The sequence below is a fragment of the Erithacus rubecula genome (genome assembly GCF_903797595.1).
Source record: "Erithacus rubecula genome assembly, chromosome: 4".
NCBI lineage: Eukaryota > Metazoa > Chordata > Aves > Passeriformes > Muscicapidae > Erithacus > Erithacus rubecula.
In genome coordinates, this window is record NC_136686.1 from 47,766,649 (window position 1) to 47,791,219 (window position 24,571).

At 36.5% G+C, this 24,571-nt stretch overlaps 1 protein-coding gene across 6 annotated transcripts in view; it reads left to right on the forward strand.

The window, feature by feature from the left end:
- PTPRZ1 (protein tyrosine phosphatase receptor type Z1) overlaps window positions 1-24,571 on the forward strand; it is a 127,748-nt gene that overhangs the window by 60,996 nt on the left and 42,181 nt on the right. For all 6 annotated transcript variants that reach the window (XM_079303049.1, XM_079303052.1, XM_079303053.1 and 3 more), the window contains exons 3-10: window positions 10,482-10,661; window positions 12,459-12,610; window positions 14,024-14,119; window positions 14,377-14,443; window positions 16,774-16,931; window positions 17,486-17,636; window positions 22,712-22,896; window positions 23,608-23,734. In XM_079303049.1, the coding sequence (XP_079159175.1) occupies window positions 10,482-10,661; window positions 12,459-12,610; window positions 14,024-14,119; window positions 14,377-14,443; window positions 16,774-16,931; window positions 17,486-17,636; window positions 22,712-22,896; window positions 23,608-23,734 (1,116 nt within the window). The remainder of the gene's footprint in view (window positions 1-10,481; window positions 10,662-12,458; window positions 12,611-14,023; window positions 14,120-14,376; window positions 14,444-16,773; window positions 16,932-17,485; window positions 17,637-22,711; window positions 22,897-23,607; window positions 23,735-24,571) is intronic.

Sequence of the window (24,571 nt, forward strand, 5' to 3'; positions counted from 1 at the left end):
TTGCCTAGAATGTCCCTGAAGAGCAGGAGGCTCTGCTGCAGCTTCTTGGTGCTGTGTACTCTGAGGGTGACGAGGCCCATAGCAGGTGGATCTGTGCCTTGAGAGATTGTGGCAAGGGATGATGAGTCTGTGTACCCAAAATGGGCTTTGATTTTGATTCCTCAGCTTAGTCAAATCAACAGTATCTTAGGGCACAAATAGTGATAGAATATTTAGGGGAGCTTTTGGTGAAAACTTGGGTATCTATGAACTCTAATGTGGCTTGCTATCTTTACCTTGATTAACTGCAATTCAGTTGGATGCACAATAAACATCTACTGGGGAGACTTTGTCCTAACAGCTTACAGACCTGTTTCAGTTATGGCTGTCCAACTCTTTGCAGACTGAATGGACAAGATTCGTGTCTGAAAATTTTTAGTCTGGAGTAATTCAGTATGCGTAAGTGTATTTTCAAAATATTTAAATTCAAGGTGTTTCAGGTAGTATAATTTTTTTTCCTGAGTATAAAATTGATATTTTCCAACAAGAGCAAGAATGAAAGGAGAAAATAGATAAAATTCCATTAAAATTTAATTTGCCCTTACAAACCAAGAAGTGTTTGGATTCTTCAGTACTGGAGATGACTTGGTATTGAAGTTATTTGTGTGCATTCAGTCCCCTCTGAGGACTCACTAATATCCTTTATGTGAGTGACAGCATAATTCTGTGCAGAAGAAAATTACTGCTCTGCACTGGGGAGACACTTGATAGTTAGGTGATGTTAGTGGGTCAGGAATACCATGTGTTACTCTTGATCCTTCCAGAATAACTTCTTGATTAAAATAGATAAACAGACCAAGAGTCATTCCTTTAATCCACTGTGATATTCTAGATCTCCTCCTGCTTAAATGGTTTATTTAGTAAAAAATAAAAATGCATTATTTGCAGGTGTACAGAGTGTACCTTATGTATTTGATCCCTACGTAATAATGTGAAATATGAAAAATAAGAAACATGATCTTCAGATCCACTTCTACTTTCTCATGTGTGTGTATGAAAAAATATTTTCTTTCTCCATAGAAAAATGGCAAAGAAAAGTGATTATACCAATCTTTATGGAAGAAGATTGTATATTAGATTGTATAGTTCTGTGTATTAGCCATGGATTTATAAACAAAACCAAACAACAACCAAACTGTTTAGTGAATTTAAATTTAGTAATGATATGAAAAGTTCCCCAATCTGAACTTTTGTCTTTGGTGGATTAAGTAAGTGACAGTTTTTATTTGTTTCTAAACACAAACAGTGCAATGAAGTCTTCATTTCAGAAAATATTAAGTAAAAAGCTTTGTATCTAAAAGCAGCAAGACATTTTAGGCAAATTTTATCACAGTGATGCCAAAGAAAGTACAAGAGTCTGGCTGATTGAGATAGGTGTGAGACCACAGCTGTCCAAAGATTAATGAGTTGTGTACCTATCCAGTTGATGCTGCTTCCACCCTCATTTCAAATATTATCCATTGTAGGAGAGAATGAAAAAGTTGTGAAGAAAATCCTGTCAATGGCAGCAAGGTGGATTGCACCTACTGCTGAATAGCTTTTAGCTCTGCACTCCTGAGAATAACTGCTCAGCAATGAAAGTGACTTTGAGAGTTCTTAGTACTGAAAGGTTTTAAAGCCTGGTTAAGATTTTTTTTATACATTTGCAAAGGAAAAACAGAGATCTGCATGACTTGTTTATGTAAAAATTACTTCAAATAAATATCCACTGTGTAATTTACATAATACTGTTATCACATCAAGACTGGATAAAATATCTCAGTGGAAGAGTTTATAAAGAGTGTTTTTGAGGATATGATAATCTCAAAAAAGTTTAATCAGGTAATAGTATTATTTAAACCTAACATGGATTATCAGAGAAACAGTTACATACATCCACTGACATTGCTATGGCAGTTCTGAAAATATCTGTACAAAGTGTTGGAACAAAATACAAACATAATGGTAATGCTGAAATTATATTTAGTCCAAATAAAAGAATGCCATCAGTGAAGGAAGATTTGTATAATGTTAGGAGGGGTTGATTTTTTTAAGTTTTTGAAGAATTTTCTTTTATTTTGGAGATGTAAGAGAAAGAGAATTAATGTTTTTAGTCATTGTAGTCAAAAATTCTTGCCAAAAAGGCCATTTTATGAACTAGAATTGTCTTTCTAAAGTAGAAAATCAAATATGATAAGCAATTGTGTAGATAAGCACACATAAGCTATGGCTCTGTGTAAGAAATCCCTATAGCTCAATATAATACTGCATAACACATTTCTGCCCACCACCTCGTTTTATCCTTATTATGCAAACAGAGTGTGTATTGAAACTCCCATAGAAGTGTGATACAAAATCCTGCTAAATATGCTAAAAGTAATCCAAATGTCCTATGGTGTAATGTTCTTCTGGAAGTACTTAGGAACTTCATTTATAAGAATTGAAACTCTGTGAAAATTAGAATCTGGGGAGCAAAGAACCAGAATTACTGGTATGTCCTTTTGGACATTAGGGTAATTTACCTGCAGGCAGCCTCTGGGACTCCCTGGCCAGTGATGTAATCCATGATAGTCTTTTGTACTTATATTTGTCCTTATTTGATTTATGCCTATCTATTCCTTTCTTTTTGTGATCTTTATGTTATTCTTTACAGCTGAAATAAATGCCTTTTTGCTATTCAGAGTTAAATGCTGACTTTTTGGATGGATATTTTTGGGAGTTTTGCATTCACTACTGTTGTTCAATGGTGATGTTTTATATGCTCACAGTCGATCTGATTCAAGGCCTGGATAACCTATTTGTGGATTATTTTTATAATTCAGCAGGCTTTGGATCAGAACTCATGACTTTGACCTTTGTGAAATGTATTATTCTTCTAATGCTGACCCGAGTTATTTTCCTAGGTGTTAGCAACACAGTAATACATGTGTTTGATAACAGGAAAAAGTGCCCCTATGCTGTACCACAACAGGACTTCTCATGGAGCTAAACAGACTGCCTGTTAACATTTAATGGTCCAAGAGGGAGGGAGAATAGAGGGAAGAGAGCAGGGGAAAGAAAAGAGGACAGGAGGGAGGTCATAGCACAATAGAAGACAAAAGGAGACTCTATTGATTTTCTCAGTGAAAGCCAATATTGTTAGATCTGCTGAACTGAGAAGAAGATTATATACTTTATTCTAAAATTCATCATTGCATTATGTTTCTTTACAGAGTGCCTGGTTCTGTCATGCAAGATAATTTCTAAAATACAGTAGAGTCTACTTTGTAGTAATGAGGAGAGAAAGGTGAAGACTAACGTAGTGCCATAATGCAAGTCATTAGACTTAGAAGGTGATCTGTACTCCAGCAAAAATGAGATTTCTTGCTGCTGAAGATGAGATTCATTGTGCTCATCTCCTGGGACTGCATGAACTACCACTTATCAGACAGGTGCTAAATGCTGTGCTTGAATGGATTATAGCTTCCTCTTTCTTTGCTCCAGCTGAGAGTCCTTTACAGGGCATTTTTAAGCCTGTTTAGAATTGGTGCAGCCTTTGTGTCTATGCGATTTCTTTCACATGCAGCTATTCCATTTCTCATAAAATGGTACTTGCATGATATGAAGAGGAAGATACCACCATAAGCTTCATTTATGCTCATGTTCAGCCACAGAAAGACAATAAACCTCCACTTTTTCTATGTACAGTAGTCATATCTTTGGGAGTAAGCTCTACTTCTAGGAAGTACAGATTAACTACTCATGTTTGAAAAATTTTGCTTTTATGTTGCAAAACTGGGGTGGCTTGAGGGAAAAAAGCTTGTGACTGCCCTGTTCTATTCTTCCTTCCCTGCTAGCAGCATGTGAAACAGCTGAAAAACAGATGGGGGTCCTCTTCTTGTGGAAGACCAAACACTCTCATGTGGGACACCAAATGTTGCCATGACACATTGACAGCTAATTAAAATGTGTGTATGTTATATGAAAATAAACCATAGGCCATGTTTCTTGGTGCTTATTTCTTAGTCTAAAAGTGAGTCAGTTCCATGTATTTCAGTTTTGTTTTCTGCTTCTGGTTATTTGTGATCTTGAAATTATCCTTGTAACTCAAGAGTTCTGTATTGAATTTCATGCTTTAATGTATTACTGAAGGTAAAGGAAATAACTGCTACAATCTGAATTCTTTGAAACAAGGTTAGAAGTTATGAAGCCCAATTAGGGCTTCATATATTGTCAGGAATTAAATAAAGCAGGAAGAAGAATGTGTTAGTTTTTACTGGACTTTTTCTCATTTGGCACTGTACCAAATTCTTTCCTTAATACTTAGTTGAAAAATATTGCTTAGATCATAACACTACAGTAATTATAAAAAAAATATGAGGTAAGTTTTCATTATATATAACTACATGATTATCTAGCTGCAGTTATATGCAGATTCAGCAGCAATGAGATGAGAATAGTAAAAAACAGGTAGCTTGAAAGGTTGACTGAATTTCTCCCATAATCCTTCTCCTAGTCTGGACAGCTGTCCCATTGAGTGCCCTGCAAATGGAGCATCTGTGGTAATCTATATTTCTCTAGGACAGAAGTATTTGATTGTGTGTTTTCTAACTAACCTGCAATGGCCAGATCTTTTAGGCAATGAAAGAAGAGGAACAGCAAACAGTTGCTATTATGAAGGAAAACTGTCCACTGGCATTCATCATCCTATGTATTTTGCTCAGTAATTCACTTAGTCTGACTATGAATCATCAGACTGAGTCCCAGGAAGAAAAAATATCAGACAGCCACTGTGTTAATAGAACTGATTCATTTTCCAGTGTATCTCAACAACTGTAGTTTATTCTATCTGGAGATAAAGTGAAAAAAACAAAACATTTTTTATTACTTGGTTGGTTTTTGACTACTTTATTGAGCAATGTCTCCATGACTGTAGATATGAAGAAAGCATATCATTTATGTTCAAAAAATAAGCAAACAAAAATTGAAGAAAGAGCCATAGTCTGCAGATAGCAAAATGTTTCATCAGTATTTTCCTGACACATCTTCTATGACAGATTTTAATAAGAAGTAAGTGGTAGAGGACATTTTAGATGAGGAGCAGAAGAGATTAACCCTATCATGATAGGGTTCAGCTGAATACAGGTTAGTGATGTGCCATCTTTCAGGGTATTCTCACAGATGATCCATGTTTATGTGCACATAGACACAATGCACAAGATATAGTCTAGGTAAGCTGATATTTAGATACAAAAATTATGAATAAGGAGCTAAATGGAGTAAGTGATTAGATGATTTGGCTTGCATGAATGCATCTGGTTGCAAAGCAGCTAGAATTTTCTGTCGATTCTGTTTGTTTGAGATATTACATCCTCACAGTAAGAAAACGTGCTGAATTAATTTCTTTGTCACTGTATGAGTGACAGAAAAAGTCCATGGGATAAATATTATTTGACTTCTGCTCATTTAAAAGCAAGTTACTCTATTAGTATTGAACTTTGAGTGTTTAAATGCTATTAAATTTTTCTGTGTTTACTCTGTGGGCTGACTTTCTTTAACCAAACCAGTACAATTTTATTTTTGAAAACTTGACCAAGATATTGGCCAGAAATCCAGTGTTGGAAAAGCTCCAAGCAACTGCATCACTGAGACAGGCATAATAAATGGCAAAGCCCAAACCTGGAATCCAAAACTCCTTCTTTGTAGTTACAACTCTGTCTGGACAAGTAATTTCATCCATTAAATTCAGGGATTTTCCAATCTTAAGAATTTTTATAAACTTACGAGACTGATCATGATCAGGCTGTGGGAGTAGTTGGGCCTTTTGGAGGGAAAAAACCCAAATCCCTAAAACCCTTACAGTGAAGATCAAGATAACACAGAAGCATTGCCTTCTACTCAGTAATATGTGAAACATATGTCATCCATTTTTTGATAACCATAATGTTTCCCTAGAATGCAAAGTTTATGTTATAGCCTTTGGAATATGAGCTGTGGTAAGATTCCCAAGAGACTCATACTGGCAGAATTTCTCTCTTTGGGCCAGTTGTGCACTCATCCAGATTGAGAACAAAATCATTCTTCTGCCTTGGAGGATTAGAGAGTGTATTGTGCAACTTTGGGTATAACAACCCTGTATTTTTGAAGTTCAGAGCAACATTGATTTGGCCTCTGAATTTGAATTTTGTAAGTATGCATATCTTTTTGTGGCCTTATTTCTGTTTTTTTCATATCTTAGATAAAGCATGTTTGCTAAAAGAACATAAGTGAATTCACTTAACACTTCAAAGTGATAAGTCAATAACATTTTTTGATAAGGCAAATCCATTATTAACAGTCCACACAGAGGGGTTATCTTTAATCTCTTAGTGCATGCAATCTATATTTATAGAAGCAATTTTAACATCATGAAAGAAAATGCTGATGAAGAATAGAGAGGAAGAAATTAAGTAGAGGTGAAGAATCCATCTCTCTTTTCTGCTGTCTTTATCTATAAAATAAACCCAGGATTCACATTCATTTCATTAAAGGTCTTCCCTGAGCCTTTTTTTCTCCATGTTAAACAGCCCCAGCTTCCTCAGCTGCTCCTCATAAGATTTGGACTCCAGAACCTTACCCTGCTCTGTTGCCCTTCTCTGGACACTCCAGCACCTCTTTCTCTTTCTTTCTTTCTTTCTTTCTTTCTTTCTTTCTTTCTTTCTTTCTTTCTTTCTTTCTTTCTTTCTTTCTTTCTTTCTTTCTTTCTTTCTTTCTTTCTTTCTTTCTTTCTTTCTTTCTTTCTTTCTTTCTTTCTTTCTTTCTTTCTTTCTTTCTTTCTTTCTTTCTTTCTTTCTTTCTTTCTATCTTTCTTTCTTTCTTTCTTTCTGTGAGAGCTGAAGTGGAAATCAGAAGGAGAACTGGATGCTCATTGTAGGAGTGGAATCATAGGGGCTAAGGTTGAGGATCAGAGTTAGATATGAACATTTCCTAGAAAGAAAGGCTAGGAAAATTTTCTTCAGACATTCTGCCCTGGACAAAAGGGCGGGTAAGGGTTATGGTATAGGCAGACCTCCATTCAATCTACTTTGTTCAGTTTTATTCCAATGCTTTGTGAGTTGCCAGTTACTTTTTCAGATCTGGCACCTTTGACAAACATTCTTCCTCTGTGCACTCTTGAAGATATATTGTGCTGATATATATTTTTGTTCTGCTCAGATTTCCAGAGCACATTGTGGGAGAATTCATTTTCAAAGCTCAGTTCCAACAATATTTTTCAAAATGGCTGGCACAGTTACGATTTATGATTTCCATTGTAACACCTATAGTAAAACAATCTGCTCCTGTTTAAAAACATTCAATTCTTTCACTTTTACTTCAGCTTTCAGCAACTTATGTAAACTGCAGCAGTTTCAACCACCTGCTGCCTACACCAGATGCATTTATATTAACATTTTAATTCAGATCAGGAGTGGACTTTTGAGACAAATATTCTGTGTGCACCCCACTTACTTAGCTTTGGTATGCAAGATAGAGTTGTCTCACAGTGTGTGGCATGGGTTCATCTTAACTGGTACCAAACAGGAATTGTGTTGCAGGTGAGTACTTTACACCCTTCAGCAGCCAATGGGACCAGACAGAGCTAGACTGAGGTAAAAACCTTCTGAGAAACATCTGGTATGGACATCTGGTCCTCAACCTCAACTATTTCCCTCTATATTGCTACTCTTATTGTTCAGTAATATTTGCTAATATACATACCCAATATCTGCTCCACCATTTGCAAAATTCATGCACAAACATGTATTTTGCTGCTGAAATGTAATTTGGGTCATCATGACCGGACTCCAGCTCTCCATTCCTTCTCAGACTCCATTCCTTAGGGGCTTCCCCTTGTTCCTGCTCCTGATCAGACCCTGCCATTGATTTCCTGTACATTTTATTCCATAGTTATTTATCAATGCTACAGCTACACACTCTCTTTTGGGATGAGCAAAGATTGCAAATTTTATCACAAGATGCATGTTAGGATTTTATTACATACTGAGCTACAGTAATGACTGCCAAGTTGAAGAACTTAAGTTCAACATGCAAAACCACACAATACAAAACTGTGGAAGTTGGAAGGAGATTATGGTTTCTCTAGTTTTAATTTGCTTGTTTTTACTGAACGTAATTGTAGACAGTAGAGAATTTAAAGACAAGATGAAAAATGCAATAATATCTTTCATCAAAAGAAGCATGGAAGAAATTTCCCAAAAGCACCATAGTGGGAAAAAGAGAAAGAGCATGTTTTCCCTGTCAGTGATGGGAAGAACAGAATAACAGAAATGCATGTTGGAAAAAAAATATGGTGTTCTGAAGGACAGGCTGCAGGTGAGCTATGGGATTGTCAGTGGAAAGAGAATGGAGATTTCTACTGCCTTGAGGTAACTGCAGGAGTCTGAGAAAGTGTTTGGCTTTGGCAAAAGGAGCAAAAGAAATAGAGCATGGAGTAGGGAGTGCAGCTTAACTCCAAGGGATGGCTGTGGACAGCTGGCTCAACCCAAAGTGGCAGAAAAGCTGGAGAGAGCTTTGAAGAGTTTCCTACAGCTTGGAAAATCACTGAGCTGTCTGAAATCAGACCTGGAAACAGGAGCCTGTTTGCAATGATGCACAAGGCAAGCTGAGAGTTGTTATTTCTGTTCTTTCTGACCCTGTTTGGAGGATTTTCTTTTAAACTTTGTTTAAAAATTAGGTAATCTATTTTTTTTTAATTCTTTCTTGATGTTAAAAGCTTTCATTATTTATTGGAAAATTCATATAGAAGATCTGAGCAGATTAATATCCAATTATTGGTTGACTTGAGCTCAGAATTCCTTAAGGGATACTTCTGAAAGAGATGAAATATCAGCCACTCTTTTCTTATGCATTACAAATCAGGATATTGCATTATTTTACCAGGTGATAAATTATAAGTGATAACTAAAGTCCAGGACAAGTCTGACTTGAGGAGGAGCTCAAATGGCCCAGTGTGCCATTTCCACTGGAACCAGTGCTTGCTTGGTACAGAGCTCAAGTCCCCACCTGTAGGATGCTGACATTCATAAGCCTGTGGCTTGAACTCCCTTTAGGTTGTTTGAGTGTTGTGCCTGCCAGTTTCTTCTGTTGCTATTTGCAGGCAGTAAATGTGTTTGTAAACCATTTGCAGTGATTCTGATGCAGCAAGGTGATACTGGTAACTCACTTGACTTGAACTTGTTCAATAATTTAGTTCAGGTTTGTTTCTAGCTGGCTGTCCAGGTGAGCATCTTGTATTACTGCCTATTGTCATGGTTACATGACTGACTGCCTATCTTCTTCCCTCTATGAGTTTTCTGAGTGCAATATGAGAGCTGTCCTTGCCTGGAGTCCAAGATAGCAAATCTTCAGACAGACTTGGATGTGGCACACTGGCCTGTAAATTAGCATTGGTTTATTTCAACTTATCTAGTAGAATTCAAATATATGCACTTCCTACACTAATACGAGGTCTTAACTACTAGTAAGTGGGAAGTTAACTGAAGTAATTCAATTTTCTTACATCTGTGTTGTTAACTCTTGGTTTTAATTAGCATTTTGAAATGTTGCCAGAATTCTGTGTCAGTAAAAAAATACGTGTTTTCAAAAACATTAAAATACACAAAATATTGTTCTATTTATATTAGTATGTTATATAAACAAAAGATTGTCAGAGCTGCTGCTGCTGCATCCTACTGATCTGTGGAGTACTCGCACACTTCTCGAAAATGATCAAGGCTTTGGTGAAGGCCATGCTGTCTGTGTGCCTGTTTTGTGTCTGTCCCCCAGTGTGATGGCATACAGCCCCTGTGCCCTGCAGAAAGCCCTTGTGCAGCCCAGGAGCTGCTCCCTGCCCAGCTGCACAGATGGCTGGAGTGGGAGTGCACAGCCCTCCACAGGCACAGCTGGGCTGTGCAGCCAGGCTCTCACACAGAGCATCACTCACCTTTTTTCCTCTTCTAGGGTAAAATCAGTTTGCCTTTTCCTCTCTGGGTGAGAAATTCTTAAAACAACTTACTGCTTCTTTAGATCTTTAAACCTTACTGGGTAGATGACTTCACTGGGCAAAAGGAGCATTAACATTAGTATGATTAAAAGTAATTTGGATAGTTTTCCAGCGATTCCCACGGTTTTTTTGCATGCTGATTCCATTCATCTGAAAGCTTTTTTTCTTTTCTTTTCTTTTGTTTTATATACATTGTTCATGAGGGTTTTGTTGTTGTTTTATGCTTTCCTTAGAGATTTATAAGAATGTATGTGTTGATGTCTAGAATGCTCAGAGTGTGACTGAAATGCTGAAGGTAGGAATCAGTGGTAGGTGTGCTAAATACTGCTACAGACAAAGTCTAAAAGAAGAGCAGGTACTCTGATCTCAAACTGAAAACTGTGTTTTAACTTTACCACAATAAAAAATGAATGAATGGCAGTTTGGATTTAAATTTATTTATCCCACATATTTTGATTTCTAGGAACTTTGAACCAAAAGAACTGGGGCAAGAAATATTCTGCCTGTAATGGTGCCAAACAATCACCTATTAATATAGATGAAGACCTTACCCAAGTTAATGTGAATCTGAAGAAACTTAAATTCCATGGATGGGAAAAGGAGACTTTGGAAGATACTTTCATCCGCAACACTGGCAAAACAGGTAAGAAAGTCAGATTTCATTTTGGAGGTAAGAGGTCTAAAAAGTGATATAGGATGAACAACCAACCAAGAATTGTTAATGGATCATTTTCATTTCACTTAGCTGGTGCACTCTGAATTTATCTATTAAATAAATAAACAAAACAACAGTGATGACAGGAGCTAAATGAAACAGAAATCACACAAACAAAAATTATGAGCATGGACAGATACAGCCAAAGCAATCACACATTGTGACTATCCTGTCATTAAATCTAAACAGTAGGTTGGCATTTGCTGTGAAATTATGGTAATTATTACTGTATATCTAGAGTCTGTAGTGGGTAGGAAAAACTGTTTTTTTTTAAAGTACAAATAAATTACATACTCATCTGAAAGCACTTCATGGATGAGTTGAAGTTACAAAAAACTCAGGTTGGGATTCATCTCACCCACACATAGACACATATTATTTAGAAGCTTTCATCTGAATTACTCACATGGACGCCTCCTAACAGTCAAAGAAGAGAAATAGGTGCTTTTGTGTTCTGATTTGTCTTACCAATCTTAGAATTACATTTTAGAAAGAAGTAATTTATACCTACAGGTGCCCATTATTCCCAGCCATGAAAAAAAGCTTATGGTGTCATCTAAATTGTCAGACACATCTTTTTACAACCACTTTTAAATCCAGAAAAGCAGTAAATAAAGGCTGCTTGTTAGAAGTACTGTTCTTTGTTTTGGGCATGGGTGTGAAGGAAGGTATCTCTTAACACCTCTCTTTGACCTTCTACCAGTCCCAGTGGGACCCCCAGATCATCCTTTTTGCTTTAGTTCAGTTCAGCATCATTGCTCCTAATTTCTGTTCTTTGTGTCATGTACTTCCTACATACCACTACACAAATCCCTTACTCCCCTCCTGCCCTAGTAGCTGAGATAAATGCTGCTTTGTCTTTTCAAGATGCCCCTGAGAAAATGTTCTTTTAAAGTCCTTAAAAGTGAACTGAGCTCTTTCTCATCTAGAGCAATTTGGATATTATACTAGGAACTGCTAAGTTTGTTTAAATGGTCTTTAAGGTCCTGAGGAAAGGAATGTAGTGAAAATGAACTGCATTGGTGCAGTTTTATTAAGAGGTCAAGCAGTTCACAGTCACTGCAGATGGAAAAGCCAAAATGTGAGGCTTCAGTCAATCCCATCCTGCTCATTCTCTCCAGAAGACAAATGCTCTGTCCCATCTACAGTTTATGTCCAGCTGAAGACCTGTCATTGCTTCTTCCCATGGGAGACAGCTCCACAGCTAAGGAGTCTTATGTCAAGACAATCCTCCCAGGAACTGGCTAAAATATTCTTTTGTCATGTTGCCTTGTGATTTGTATATAGAATTGTGGTAAAAATGAGGGGCAAGTGTGTATTTTCCTTTTTGTTAGAAACAGTTTAGAAAGACAGACTCTTTCAGGAAGGTATGTACTTCAGGAATTTATTTTCCTAGACAGACAGTTGGTGGCTAGAACATCTTTCTGAGCTTTTTAGTGGAGTTTTTTTAGTTTCAGATAACAGGAAACCAAGTGCACTTCATTAAATTACTATTTTATGAATTACAGCATGAAATTGAACATATTATCCATGCTAATAATTAATTGCTACACTTGTTACTTAGTTTAAGTAACCAATTTCCTGTCAAATTGCTTATGAAATACAGAGAAATAAGCATATCATATTGAACTTCTAGCACTTAATACTTGAAATATGAGAGTTATAGATGCCTTGGCTGGCTTTTATATTGACACTTTTTTTTCCCCTCTTTCTCAAATTTTTCAGTGGAAATTAACCTGACAAGTGATTATTATGTGAGTGGAGGTGGGTCAGACACCATATTCAAAGCAAGCAAGATCATTTTTCACTGGGGAAAATGCAACGCGTCGTCAGATGGATCAGAGCACAGCCTGGAAGGACAAAAATTTCCTCTTGAGGTAAAGTATAGAACTGATTTTGATGATTTCAACAATTTGACATTCTTTGCCACTTCTACTCTACAAAATTCCTTTGTTTATCTCTTAAGTCTATTTGCAAATATAGGCTTAAATCCAAGTTGAGAATAAATGATGCATTTTAGAAGGGCAGTATAAAGGGTTAGTGGTATGTTGAACGTGTCTAAACTCCATTTTTTTCCCATCTTCTGAGATAATATTAGATGTCAGTTCTGCTAATCTGACAAAGTTTCCACTAAATGTTCAGCTCCTATGAATTTGGCCCCTCATACTCCACATCAGTTCATTGTTTAAAGTGTGAATGGACTTTTCAAAGAAGTCAGGGTTTAGCTGAGAGCCCATGGGAGCTGCTGGGCCTTACAGATACAAAGTGTGGCCCATGTTGCTGGCATGGATAGAGCTGGCAGTGATGTGCCAGGAGCATGTGAGCAGGTCCTGAGTGCAGCCACATTGACAGGCAGTCAGGGCACTGTCCCCTGGTTTGGCAGAATGGGCTGCAGCAGCATGGGAGTGGGGTGGAGGAGAGGAGCAACTCTTCCTGGGATGCTCAAAGGCCAAACTCTCTTTCCTCAACGTGACCTTGTGTCATTTTCCAGTTAAAAAGAGGCAGTTGTGGCAGGCAACTGTGCTGTTCCTCATTCCAAGCATTTTGAACCTCTATGTGAAAGCAAAGCTGTAGTGCCAGGGCTGGCCTAGACATGGGGGAAAAGTGGTAAGCCAGAAGCAATACCTGGACAGTGTAATTTCTTTTACCTCACTAACCACTTAAAAATTCCCAATCACACTCCATCTGACCTGGCAAGGCATCACAGAGAAGACTCTCCATCATCATCTCATAGAAGGCTGGTAGGAGCAGGTCACTCCCTGTAATTGTTGGTCACCCAGCACTGCAGGAGATTTCCCAGCTGCATCTGGAGAAAGAGAAAAAGGGGTGCAACAAAACCAATGCTCATGACAGCCATCAGATGTGGGTTCAAAGTGCCTGGTAATTTTATATTACCACTACATTTCTACACTTACTGCAAGGCAGAAGCAGTAGAGGCATCTTGACATATCATTCATGTTTTATCACTGATGTAAAGATTCATTTCACCAAGTACTCTAGATTGGGTGTCCAGTTAGCTTACTGCATTATGCATGGAAACCTTTGTGCTCCTTGAAAGGGTAATTCCTGCATCCTTAATAGCTTTCCAAGAGAGGTTGTTTTTACACAGCTAATTGTTGATGAATTCCATTCTACATTCTCAGATAACACAAGATAGGTAAAAAAATCCCTACACTTGTTTAATTCTTTTTTTCATTTTGTTTTTCCTCAAAATGGGAATATAAATAATTGTATTGTTTAATTTTTGCTATTTTTTTACATATAACATATGAATATATTTTTAATTGCAGATGCAAATCTACTGCTACGATGCAGATCAGTTTACAGATTTTGAAGAGGCAGTTAAAGGAAGTGGAAAGTTAAGAGCTTTATCAATTTTGTTTGAGGTAAACAAAATATATCTTTGTGTCATTTAATAAGCCTTGAAACACAGCAGATGTTCAAACTGAATTTAACTGGTTCCAATGTGCAATCATTGAGTTAAAAAATTGCATGTATCTTTCCAATTTATTCTTGCAGAAAAGCAAATGGGCAAAATAAGTTTGTTTGGCTTTAAATCATCTATAATTTTGGTGGTAAATTGTAACTTACAGTTTCTTTGCATGAAGCCTGTACTGTTAAATATGCAATTTCTTTTTAACAGATTGGCCTAGAAGATAATCCAGATTATAATTCAATCATTAATGGAGTAGATAGTGTTAGTCGTTTTGGTAAGTTTGCCTTCATGTTTTATTGATTACTTATGAACTAAATTCCATTTCAGTGTGATTATGAAACCTTTAAGACATTGAGGAGCATGGTTCTCTATTGCTCAGTTATGTCTATTTTGTTAGAAATTACAGAAGTCATCTGGATAGAGGGGAACTGGGCAATCACCAACCACATGAAATCTAACATAAGCAAGTGCCAGATTCTGCTCCTGGGGAAGGATATCCTGGTTATATATACAAACCAGGAGTGAGAGTCTGAAGAGCAAAAAAGGTTCTAACTCAGCTTCATGGTGTCTTGCAGAAGAATAAATCTGAATGAGCACTGTCTTGAACAGGGATATATTCTTCCATCCTGTCTGTAGCTTTAAGGAATCCTTGTCTCAGATTTCCTTTATTTAATGGTGCTTGGATGTAGAAAGCTGTTTTAAAAGCCTTCAAATGTGTTACACTAAGATCAAGATTACTTTTTCCTCTGGAAAACAAACACCATTCAACAAATTTAAAAGGGAACACCTTTCATAAATGAGAAAGACATAGGAGATGGAAATAGAAAGTGGTTAAGATTCATTACTTTTGTGTGTCATCTTCTGTGAAACAAAAAGGAGAACTAGTAATACATCAAGACAGATGCTGTCCTGCAGCCTTGGAAGGAGCTGTAAAAGTATCAGCAGCAAGATTCAAGGTAGAGCCACTACCTGGCACTTCAATAATGCTTAGAATAAAATTTTATTGAATAAAATGCAGAAGAGCTCAGGAAAATCAGGTCATGACTAAATCAAGTTGTTTCTTGTGAGGACAAGCCCACAGTCTCTCCCTGTCTGTGATATACATGAATTTTCCTTGTCAGTCATTTCTGTATTGTGCTTATTTGAATCACAGTTGCTGAGTTCTCAAGCTCTGCAGAGAAGCACTCCTGTTCCTTCTAGACAAACTGTTTTTCATCATTGTTTGTAGGTGTTTGATTTTGAGAATCTAAGCTGTCAGTTTCATTAAAGGTTATTCTGAAATCCAAAGCTGCAAAACGTATGGCAGAATTCTTGTTATGAATGAGAAGTTTCATGTGCCCAACCGTCTACATAAAATGGACTTTATTTTTGCTGAGGGAAGAATATGTTAATTAGACAAATACCAGATAGCAGTGATAGCTTTTGTCTGAAAGCTGATTAGCATTTTGACAGGAGAAACAGAAGGATGTGCTTTTCTCAATACTGCTAAATGTTCCCCCTTCACAATATATGAATAAGGAGAGTAGAGAAGTCACTGCAGAGAAGAAAAGCATCAGTCCCTTGTAGTCAACTGTTAATGCAATTTGCTGCTCCCACCAAATTTGTAAGGAACTATGAAGACAAAGACAGGTCAGAAATATGCACAAAGCTGAAGAGGTAACATACCTGTAAAAGCATGAGTTAATTCACAGTCTGAAAATTCATTAGATATTCAGAAGTAAATACTTACTTAGGGAGGAACTTGAAATGAGTAGATTGAAATAAGTTATATAAGTATCTACACTATTGCAAGGTGTGAAAAGCAGCATTATTTTGGATGCACCAGACAGTAAAGAAAAAAGTCTGAAAAGTCTGCCTTGCTGAAGTTGTTACCATTTATGCCAATTTCTGTTGCTGGACCCTACTGCCATAGCAGCAGGCACTTGGCTTTCTGTGGATGAATTTCCAGTGATCCCTCATGCTTGCTCCCAGCTGGCAAGGTATCCAGTAAAGTGCTGGCCTGAAAGATGAGATACTATTTTCACAGAACATATTCTCCTGGAGGAGGTCTTTGCATTGTTTTCTGATTTATGTAAAGTTGTCACAGTTTTTCACTATATTATCACCACTTTAAAAAGAATCCTGATCCACGGAAATTCTTCTTCTGCAATAATGAGTAATATTAACCCTCAGCTCCCCAGGCAGTGATTTTCTGCAGCAGTATGGCAGCTGCAAAAAACTCAACAACTTGAATGAATCTGGGGACAGTTTGAAGCCATGTCATGAGACCTAGAACAAAGATTTAACAAAACTTTTTTCTTTGAAACAAATATAATAAAATTATTCTATTTGTTACTGAAGTAACTTACTACACCTTTCCAAGTAAGTGAAGTTGGGTTTGAGCTGTACTCTTTCAAACTAAATAGAATACTTCATTATTTATTTGTCTGCTCATCTCTCTGGAGATGTAATTTTGCAAAACCTCTAAATAAGCATGTTCCTATAATAGTAGTTCTTCTGGAGAGTGTGATTTGTATTTATTAATTGCTTCTGTGGTATTTTAACTATCTTTATTAGTTAATTTTTTTTTAGTTTTCAAACTCTATTTTTCTTTTTTTTTTTCAGGAAAACAGGCTGCCTTAGAACCATTTATTTTGCTGAATCTCTTGCCAAATGCAACAGACAAATATTACACTTATAATGGGTCTCTATCAGCTCCTCCATGCTCTGAAACAGTTGAATGGATTGTGTTTAAAGATACCATAAGTATTTCTGAAAACCAGGTAATTTGTTTAATATAGTAAAGCCAAAAAAACTGTACATAACACCAAAGAAAAAGCAATGTGCATGTATATGGTAGAAGCTCATGGCATTCATTGCCAGCCCAACAGCAAAGCTTTTCTTTTATCTAGCTAGAAGTTCTTCATGCAGCTATTAAATTAGAAAGCCTCTATATTAATTGTGTTATCTTTAACCTTTTTCATAATTTGGTACTAGAATCTGAGCAGTTTTTTGTCTTAAAATGGGGTAAGAACATATTCCAGGCTGTCTGCACTTGGAGCTCAGATAAAGAGGAGTACAAAACATTTTTTGGATGTTCCCCCAGCCACATGGTGATGCTAAGCAAAGCATAGCTCCAGCAGCAGAGTGGTAGAAAAATACATGTGGAGTAAGCCATTAGATATATTGATAGTGCAGAAGAACAAAATTTCAATGCCATGCAGGTTAACTCAACTGTGAGACTTTATCCAAAATTTTTTCCCAGAGTTTCTGCCTATTAGCAGAATCTGGTCAATTTTTATGACTTCTAACTTATTTTTTTCCTCTCGTCTTCTAGTTAGCTGTATTCTGTGAAGTGCTTACAATGCAGCAGTCTGGCTATGTTATGCTGATGGACTACCTGCAAAACAACTTCAGGGAACAGCAATATAAATTCTTTGGGCAAGTCTTTTCCTCCTACACTGGACAAGAAGAAATTCATGAAGCAGGTACTTACTGAATGATCATTCCTCTCTTCACAAGTTAAAAGACAATTTTCAGTAAAAGATTCATCCAAGTATAAAGTTACTCATTTTAAATTGTGTAGAAAGTAGCACACTGTGTTATTAGTCATAAATCTATCACTTCAGTGAAAAAAAAAGAGCAATCATAAAACATGTCAGATTAAATGGAGTGGAAAATTAAATGCTTGTCTTGACCAAGCGTTCAGTGAAGATCACGTCAGTTCAAGCTTTCTTACACTGTCCTTTTAATGTGTTGCACACTTCAACAAAGCTGCTTTTTCAGAGACTGCAAGAGTATTTTGGTTTACAAGCCTTTTTGGTTTTTTATCATATAGTGTGGATGCTTTTTCAACAGAGACTGAAGTCACAAAATTCATTTCATGTAGTTTGTTTAGAAAGTGATGGAGAGAATTCCAGAAGCTAGATTCTATTGTCAGTTTAAACCTAAAACTTCAGGGAAGTTTATGAAGGTTATGTGGCCAAAATAGTACATTATGGAATGAGCAACAAGATTTGGCACTAAATATAGAATCAATGATTCCTATACTAACAAGCAAAAAAGAATAGGAAACATCTAAACTCGAAGGACTATGTTGTTACTTGGATGGAAATACCTGTAGATTCATTGACTCAATTTCACTGAACTGTGTTTAATTAGACATAAACAGATGACATAAGCACAGGCTATAGATGTTCTCCAGATTAGAAGTGTGGTGTCATAATGTACTTTTAATATTTATGTAATCACACATATTTATAGATGCACACAAATGCAGCTATAGGATTTGTTTAACACAGAGCATTAGAGAATTCTTTATATTTTTGCCTTCATTTTAAGATAAATAAATTTTGAAACCCCTAGGAATCATTAAACTTAAATGTTCAGATGTGAGAGCTGTGACATGAATGCCAAAGTCTCTCAGAGTCAATAGGCCTATTCGTGTTTAATATTGCATAGTAGGCAACAGAAAAAAATAATATTTTTAATCCCTTTAGAGGATGTGTGAGAAATACCAAGACTGATTATTGCTCAGGTTGATAACTGAAAAATTATTTTGTATTGTGAAACCTAGATTCCAGACTTTCTACTGTTGAGTTCAGTGTAGATTCTCATTAGGCAGTAGGATTAAATGCTTGATTTATTGCTGTAATTAATACATGACATTTCTAAAGTAGAACTAAGTTTTCTTAGAAAAGCTAAAAGAATCTTTCTATTCCATTATAAAGTAATCTCAGGAATTTTAAAGTAATTTCAGGAATTTTCAAAATATTTTTAGGAATTTTCTCACAGTGGCATCCCCAACATTTTTGGTACAAACACGGTCCTACTAAGAGCATGGGAGATGCTTCATTCCCCAAGCCTGCCTAGTGATATCTGTAATTTCCCTATGCAATATGTATGTAGCAATTTAAGAAGATTAAAATAGCTAATCCTTACAGCCATTCTTGAGGATTCACCTAAGAAAAGTGTTTTGAAATTGTAATGCCTAATCTCCAACCTCAGCTGGCATGCAAATCCATTTATAATAAAAATCATTGTTTATTCCTGTAAACCTGAGAACCATTGTGGTGGCTGCTGGGCACATTGGGTGATTTTCCATCCACTCCAGCCTTCTGGTAAGGCCCTGGGAATAAGGGCTGAAACTCTTATTTCTCTTCCTGGATTTAGTAAGGTATAAAAAACAATGGGTTCTTAAAATTCAAGGCTGACAGGATACATTGATAAAAAGTATTAGTCAGCCTGCTTTCCCATGAGAAATCCAACCATGTAAAGTTCAGTGGCTGTTTTAAATTCTCTTCTGAGACATGGGGTCAAGACTCGTGCATTTACCCTTTCATGTTCCTCAGTCCACATGGCATCATTGTGAATTCTCAGTTTCTCAGGTTCCCAGAAGTGTGGGACACTTCCACTGACAGTGGTGGGTACAGGGGTGGGCTCTCTGAGGCTGCCCTGAGTCAGACACAGACATTCCAGCTGTTCCAGCCCATCCATCCCAGGGCACTGAGAGCCACGGTGGGGCACCTCTGTTCCCAAAAGACAGTAGAGAGGCTGGAAAAATTCATGAAAGGCTGTATCCTGTGGATGGGACCCCACACTGGAGCAGAGGAACAGCATGAGGAAGGAGAGGCAAAGTGTTACAAGCTGACCACAATCCCCATTCCATATTCCTGTCTGCCACTGGGAGTGGGACAGTGGAAGAATCAGGAGTGAAGTTGAACCTGGGAAGAAGGAAAGCATGGGTAGTTTTGGTTTTGTTTCTCACTATCCTAATCTATTTTTATTGATAGATTTCCCCAAGTCAAATCTGTTTTGCCCATGATGGTGGTTGGCAAGTAATCTGTCTGCCTTGACCCATCAGATTTTCATCTTGCTTTCTTCCTCTGCCCTGCTGAGCAGGGGAGTGGGGAAGTGTTTGGGTGGGCAGCTGGTGCCAGCCGAGGCCAACCCAGCACACACCTGCTGTGCCCCTCCACCTCCATTACAGACAGTGTACATGTGGAATGCAAAAATTGCTTTTTGCCACACACTGTCAGGGATCTACACACCCCCTAATATCTGAATATAAATGAAGCAGTTTCATGGCTTCAACAATTGAAAAGCTGAATTAAAAAGATAAACATAGATTTTACTAAAAGTAGAAGAAAGCAACAAATGTCGGGGAGAAAAAGCAAAATTTGGGTATCTTGTAAAGGTCTTCTGGTCAAAAACTGCCCTGGCAGTTTCTGACAATGTACCCCATGTACATGTGGCTGATGTACCGCAGTGGTTCCCCATGATGAAACTAAGTTTAGAATAAAATTTCCTAAGTTACATGAGTAACTTAAAATAAAATGGGTAGCATTTTATTCTACAGAAGGATAAGCAAAGATAGATGCATTACCACAACACAATGAGATACACAAAACCAGAATCTGTGTTCATCTGGAGAAAGCAGAGACTTGGATTCAAGTCTAGCATGGGTTTGAGGAGGCCTCTGACTTCCTGTGCATTTTTTGCTATTTCATAATTTTCTGCTTGTGACTTGAAATCCAGTTTAATATTTGTGGCTTCAGACCAGTAACAGACTCAAGAACTCCCTTTCTTGCAGTCTGTTTGCTCAGATTTTCTAAAAGTTGGTTTTACAGCAGAAGTTCTTAATTAGGTAACTTATCATGTGGTCTCCTTTCTTTTTCTAATCTCTGGAGAAGAAAAATGAGAAAAGGCAGATTAAAGAACATATGTGTTACTGACTGGTAGGAAAGAAAAGTGATCAGCAGGGTGATTTATGAAGTGTCATCAGAAAAAGGGCAAGAGAAAACATTTTGGGAAGAAATGGAGGTGAAATAATATGTAGATGATTGTCATGTAATAATATTGCCAATCATTGCTGAGATGAACATCAAAAGGAGGAGAACAAAAAGGAAGACTTTTTCTTGGAGTGAAATAGAGGAACCATTTGGAAAAGGAAAAAGAAAACAAAGAAATAGCACTGGAAGGACCAACCTTGTACCTTTAAAAGTTTTATAATACTGCTCTGAGTCTGAATACAGACAGATTTCAGAACCAAATTCACTCATAAGCAAAAAAGATGAAGGGAGGAAAAAGGACTGTAGAGAAGAGTTTGGAATGTAGAGAAGCTTGGTGTTTATATTATAAAAAAGCATTTTTACAAGAATTTTAAACACCTTGGAAAAGAAATAGCTGAGGAGTCTTTAGATTCATTGAAAAAGAATGAAATCTGTTTAAATTATCTGTCTTCATGCTCAGAATTGAAAAGGGGATCAGCTTTGATTTCTCCCTGCTATCTGGTGAAAATGGAAAGGAATGACAAATTTTAGGAATGGAATGGAATGGAATGGAATGGAATGGAATGGAATGGAATGGAATGGAATGGACAAAACTTAAGATTTTTTGTTTTTATTTGCTCTTCTTTTGCATCAATTAAAGTTATTAAGTGTAATTAATAAAATGGTGAACCAGTTATATAGCACAGTAGCACTTGGCAACAGAATTCACCTAAATAATACAGATTAGCACTGCCCCTACTATTAGCTGACACACACAAACACAAAAATTAAAGAAGCCTCGTCGCTTATTTTATGTATTGACTAGCTCAGGCTGGAGCTGCTCAGAGCTGCTCACCTTCCCTGGGGAACGGGAGAGTCTTTTGACAAATATTTTGACGGGGCTTGAGTGTCCCCTTGTGTTCAAGTGGCAAAATGCAAAGCTGGAGGACTTTGCTCTCAAAATGCACCACTGGCCCCCAGAGTGTTGGGACATCTTGGTGTTTGCTTCTTTTTAGAGAGTTCCAAAGGATCTGTATTTGTTTTTTTGGATAAATAGGGTTTTTTGGGGTTTTTTTTGGTTTTTTTTTTTTTTTTTAGATACTCATATATTTCTCTAAGCACATACATGAGATGTAAAAAATGTTTCCTCGTGTATTCCAAATAGGGAATGACTGTATAATACCTTGTGCAAAAGTCAAGCTAAACATACAATAACAAGCCCTAAAATGTAATAATATTAAATGAATACTGCTAATGTAATCCTAAGCTTTTTTCTATTTGCCTTTTCTCTCTTCTTTAAGTACTATAAAAAGATTCAAACAACCTTGAGGGGAAATTCAGGTGATAGGTTTACCTTTAACCATTAAAAATAATCTTTTGTAGATTAGTCTGTTATAGCTAGTGCAAGAGTATGCAGCTCTTTTAATGCTACTTTGATAGAGTCATAAAGACAGAATTGTTGAGATTTTTTTGATTCTCAGGACAGATAAAAGAATCTTTGTTTTACCATTTATATTTTATTTCTTAGGAACTGGATACTTCTATTTCACAAAATTTGGTATAAGAGGCAGGGAGAGGAGGTTCAGTTCTCAGCTTTACTTGCATTTGGAAATCTAGTGTTAAAATACTGTTCTGTATAATGGCATGGCATTTCAAATATTTCTGTAGAAAGCTAAAATTGAGGCACACAAAAAGACTTTCATTAGTTTTCTCAGGAGGTATCTCAAGATTTTAGCAGAGTAACTTGCACCATTTCATGAACACCATATTCTTTCCTCTTTTCTTTCTTCCAGTTTGCAGTTCAGAACCTGAAAATGTTCAATCTGATCCAAAGAATTATACTAGTCTTCTTGTTACATGGGAAAGACCTCGTGTTGTGTATGACACCACAATTGAGAGATTTGCTGTCTTTTATCAACAGCTGGAGGGAGAAGATCAGACCAAACACGAGTTTCTGACAGATGGGTATCAGGACTTGGTAACTGTAAACTCTTCAAGTTTCATAAAAAGGGATGATGGTGTAGCAATTCACTGTTAGTTATTGTGACAGATTAAACTGTAGCTGGGAACTGATTGAAGAGAAATTTTCTCATTTTTTGGCCATAAGGACACAAAACAATTTTAAAAAAAATAAAAAGCTTCTCTTGTCTAGAACAGGGAAAAACTCTACAGATTGCTGCTTTGATTTGATTTGATTTGATTTGATTTGATAGACTTGCCATGACCATGTCAATCACAGCGCTCCTTAGCCATAAAACCCATTGGAATTAATAATAGTCTGTACTTCATTGCTCACAGATGTGAAAGAATGACCCACACAAGCAACTAATGAGATTCAATTCAATTATACTGCTATAAATACTAAGTTACAGCTTCATGGTATTTTACTAATGAGATCTGTTTCTCTAACCCTCTTCAAAGACTCATCAGACATAAGGTTACCTAAATTTGTGTTCAATGCTAAATGGTTAATTGGTTTGGTATCCTCCATGTAAAAAGTCACATATTTGTTTGTTTTTAATTTGACTGAAAAATATTTGTGACAATAAAACATAAAAAGCACACATTATAATACTAGAAGAAAGAAGCTTTAGATTTCATAAGAAAAATGTGTTATAGAAAAATTAACGTTTTCAAATACTTGATGCTTATTTGCAAGTAAATGATTAAATGTTTTTTTTTCTTTTAGGGGGCTATTCTAAATAACCTGCTGCCCAATACAAGTTATGTTCTTCAGATAGTTGCTGTTTGCTCTAATGGTCTGTATGGAAAACACAGTGACCAGGTCATTGTCGATATGCCTTTAGAGGACCCAGGTAAGTGGTCTTTTGAGTTTAGTGATCCCTTCCAGCTGAAATAAAAACCTGTTTTTGAAGTAGTAGTTTGTTTGCAAACCAGTCAAAATGCATGACTTCCAAATCATGCCAAAATGAAATTTCAAAATCGCTGCAGTTAACCTTCAGCATGTCCCTTGCTAATGATATTTTACATTACTTAATTCCTTGTAAGCATTACTTATAAGAAACTGCATGTTAATTTTAAGAATATTCTGAAAAGCACCTACCTGATTTCAAATCTCACAAGTGTATCTTCTAGATATGTAGGGAAATAAAACCATGTTTGGTATTATTTCTCTATGGTTCAAGCATCCTCTCAAAATTGATCCACACAGCCAGAGCATTAAGGGATCAAGCAATACAACCCCAATATATGATTTGTAAATCTATATTTATGATTTTGAAATTTGATTTCTTATGAATACTTGGAGTTTGATTTCAAAAGACTTGTGATGATGGAATTCCCTTGCTTCTTAATGCTGCCTTGCAAAAAAATCAAAAGGCTAACAAACAAATCTTAGTGATTTCAGCCAGATTTGCTTCTTTTGCCTGCTGGTAAATATGAAATAACTTGAAACTATAGCATGAAGCTTGATCTTGTACTTAACAATTCTTTCAATTCGGTGTGTTAGCATCCATTTCAGTTCTTATGAAAGTGAGAGCTGTGTTTTTAATTAAGAACACTGTAATTAATCATAGAAAAAAGGTTAATGCTTTTTGATCATGTTAGGAGCTGGTTTTTTGGGTTTTTGTTTTTTATCTAAGGGCCTGGATATTGTTGTTTGTTTACATATTCTTTAAATTTAGTTTTATGCT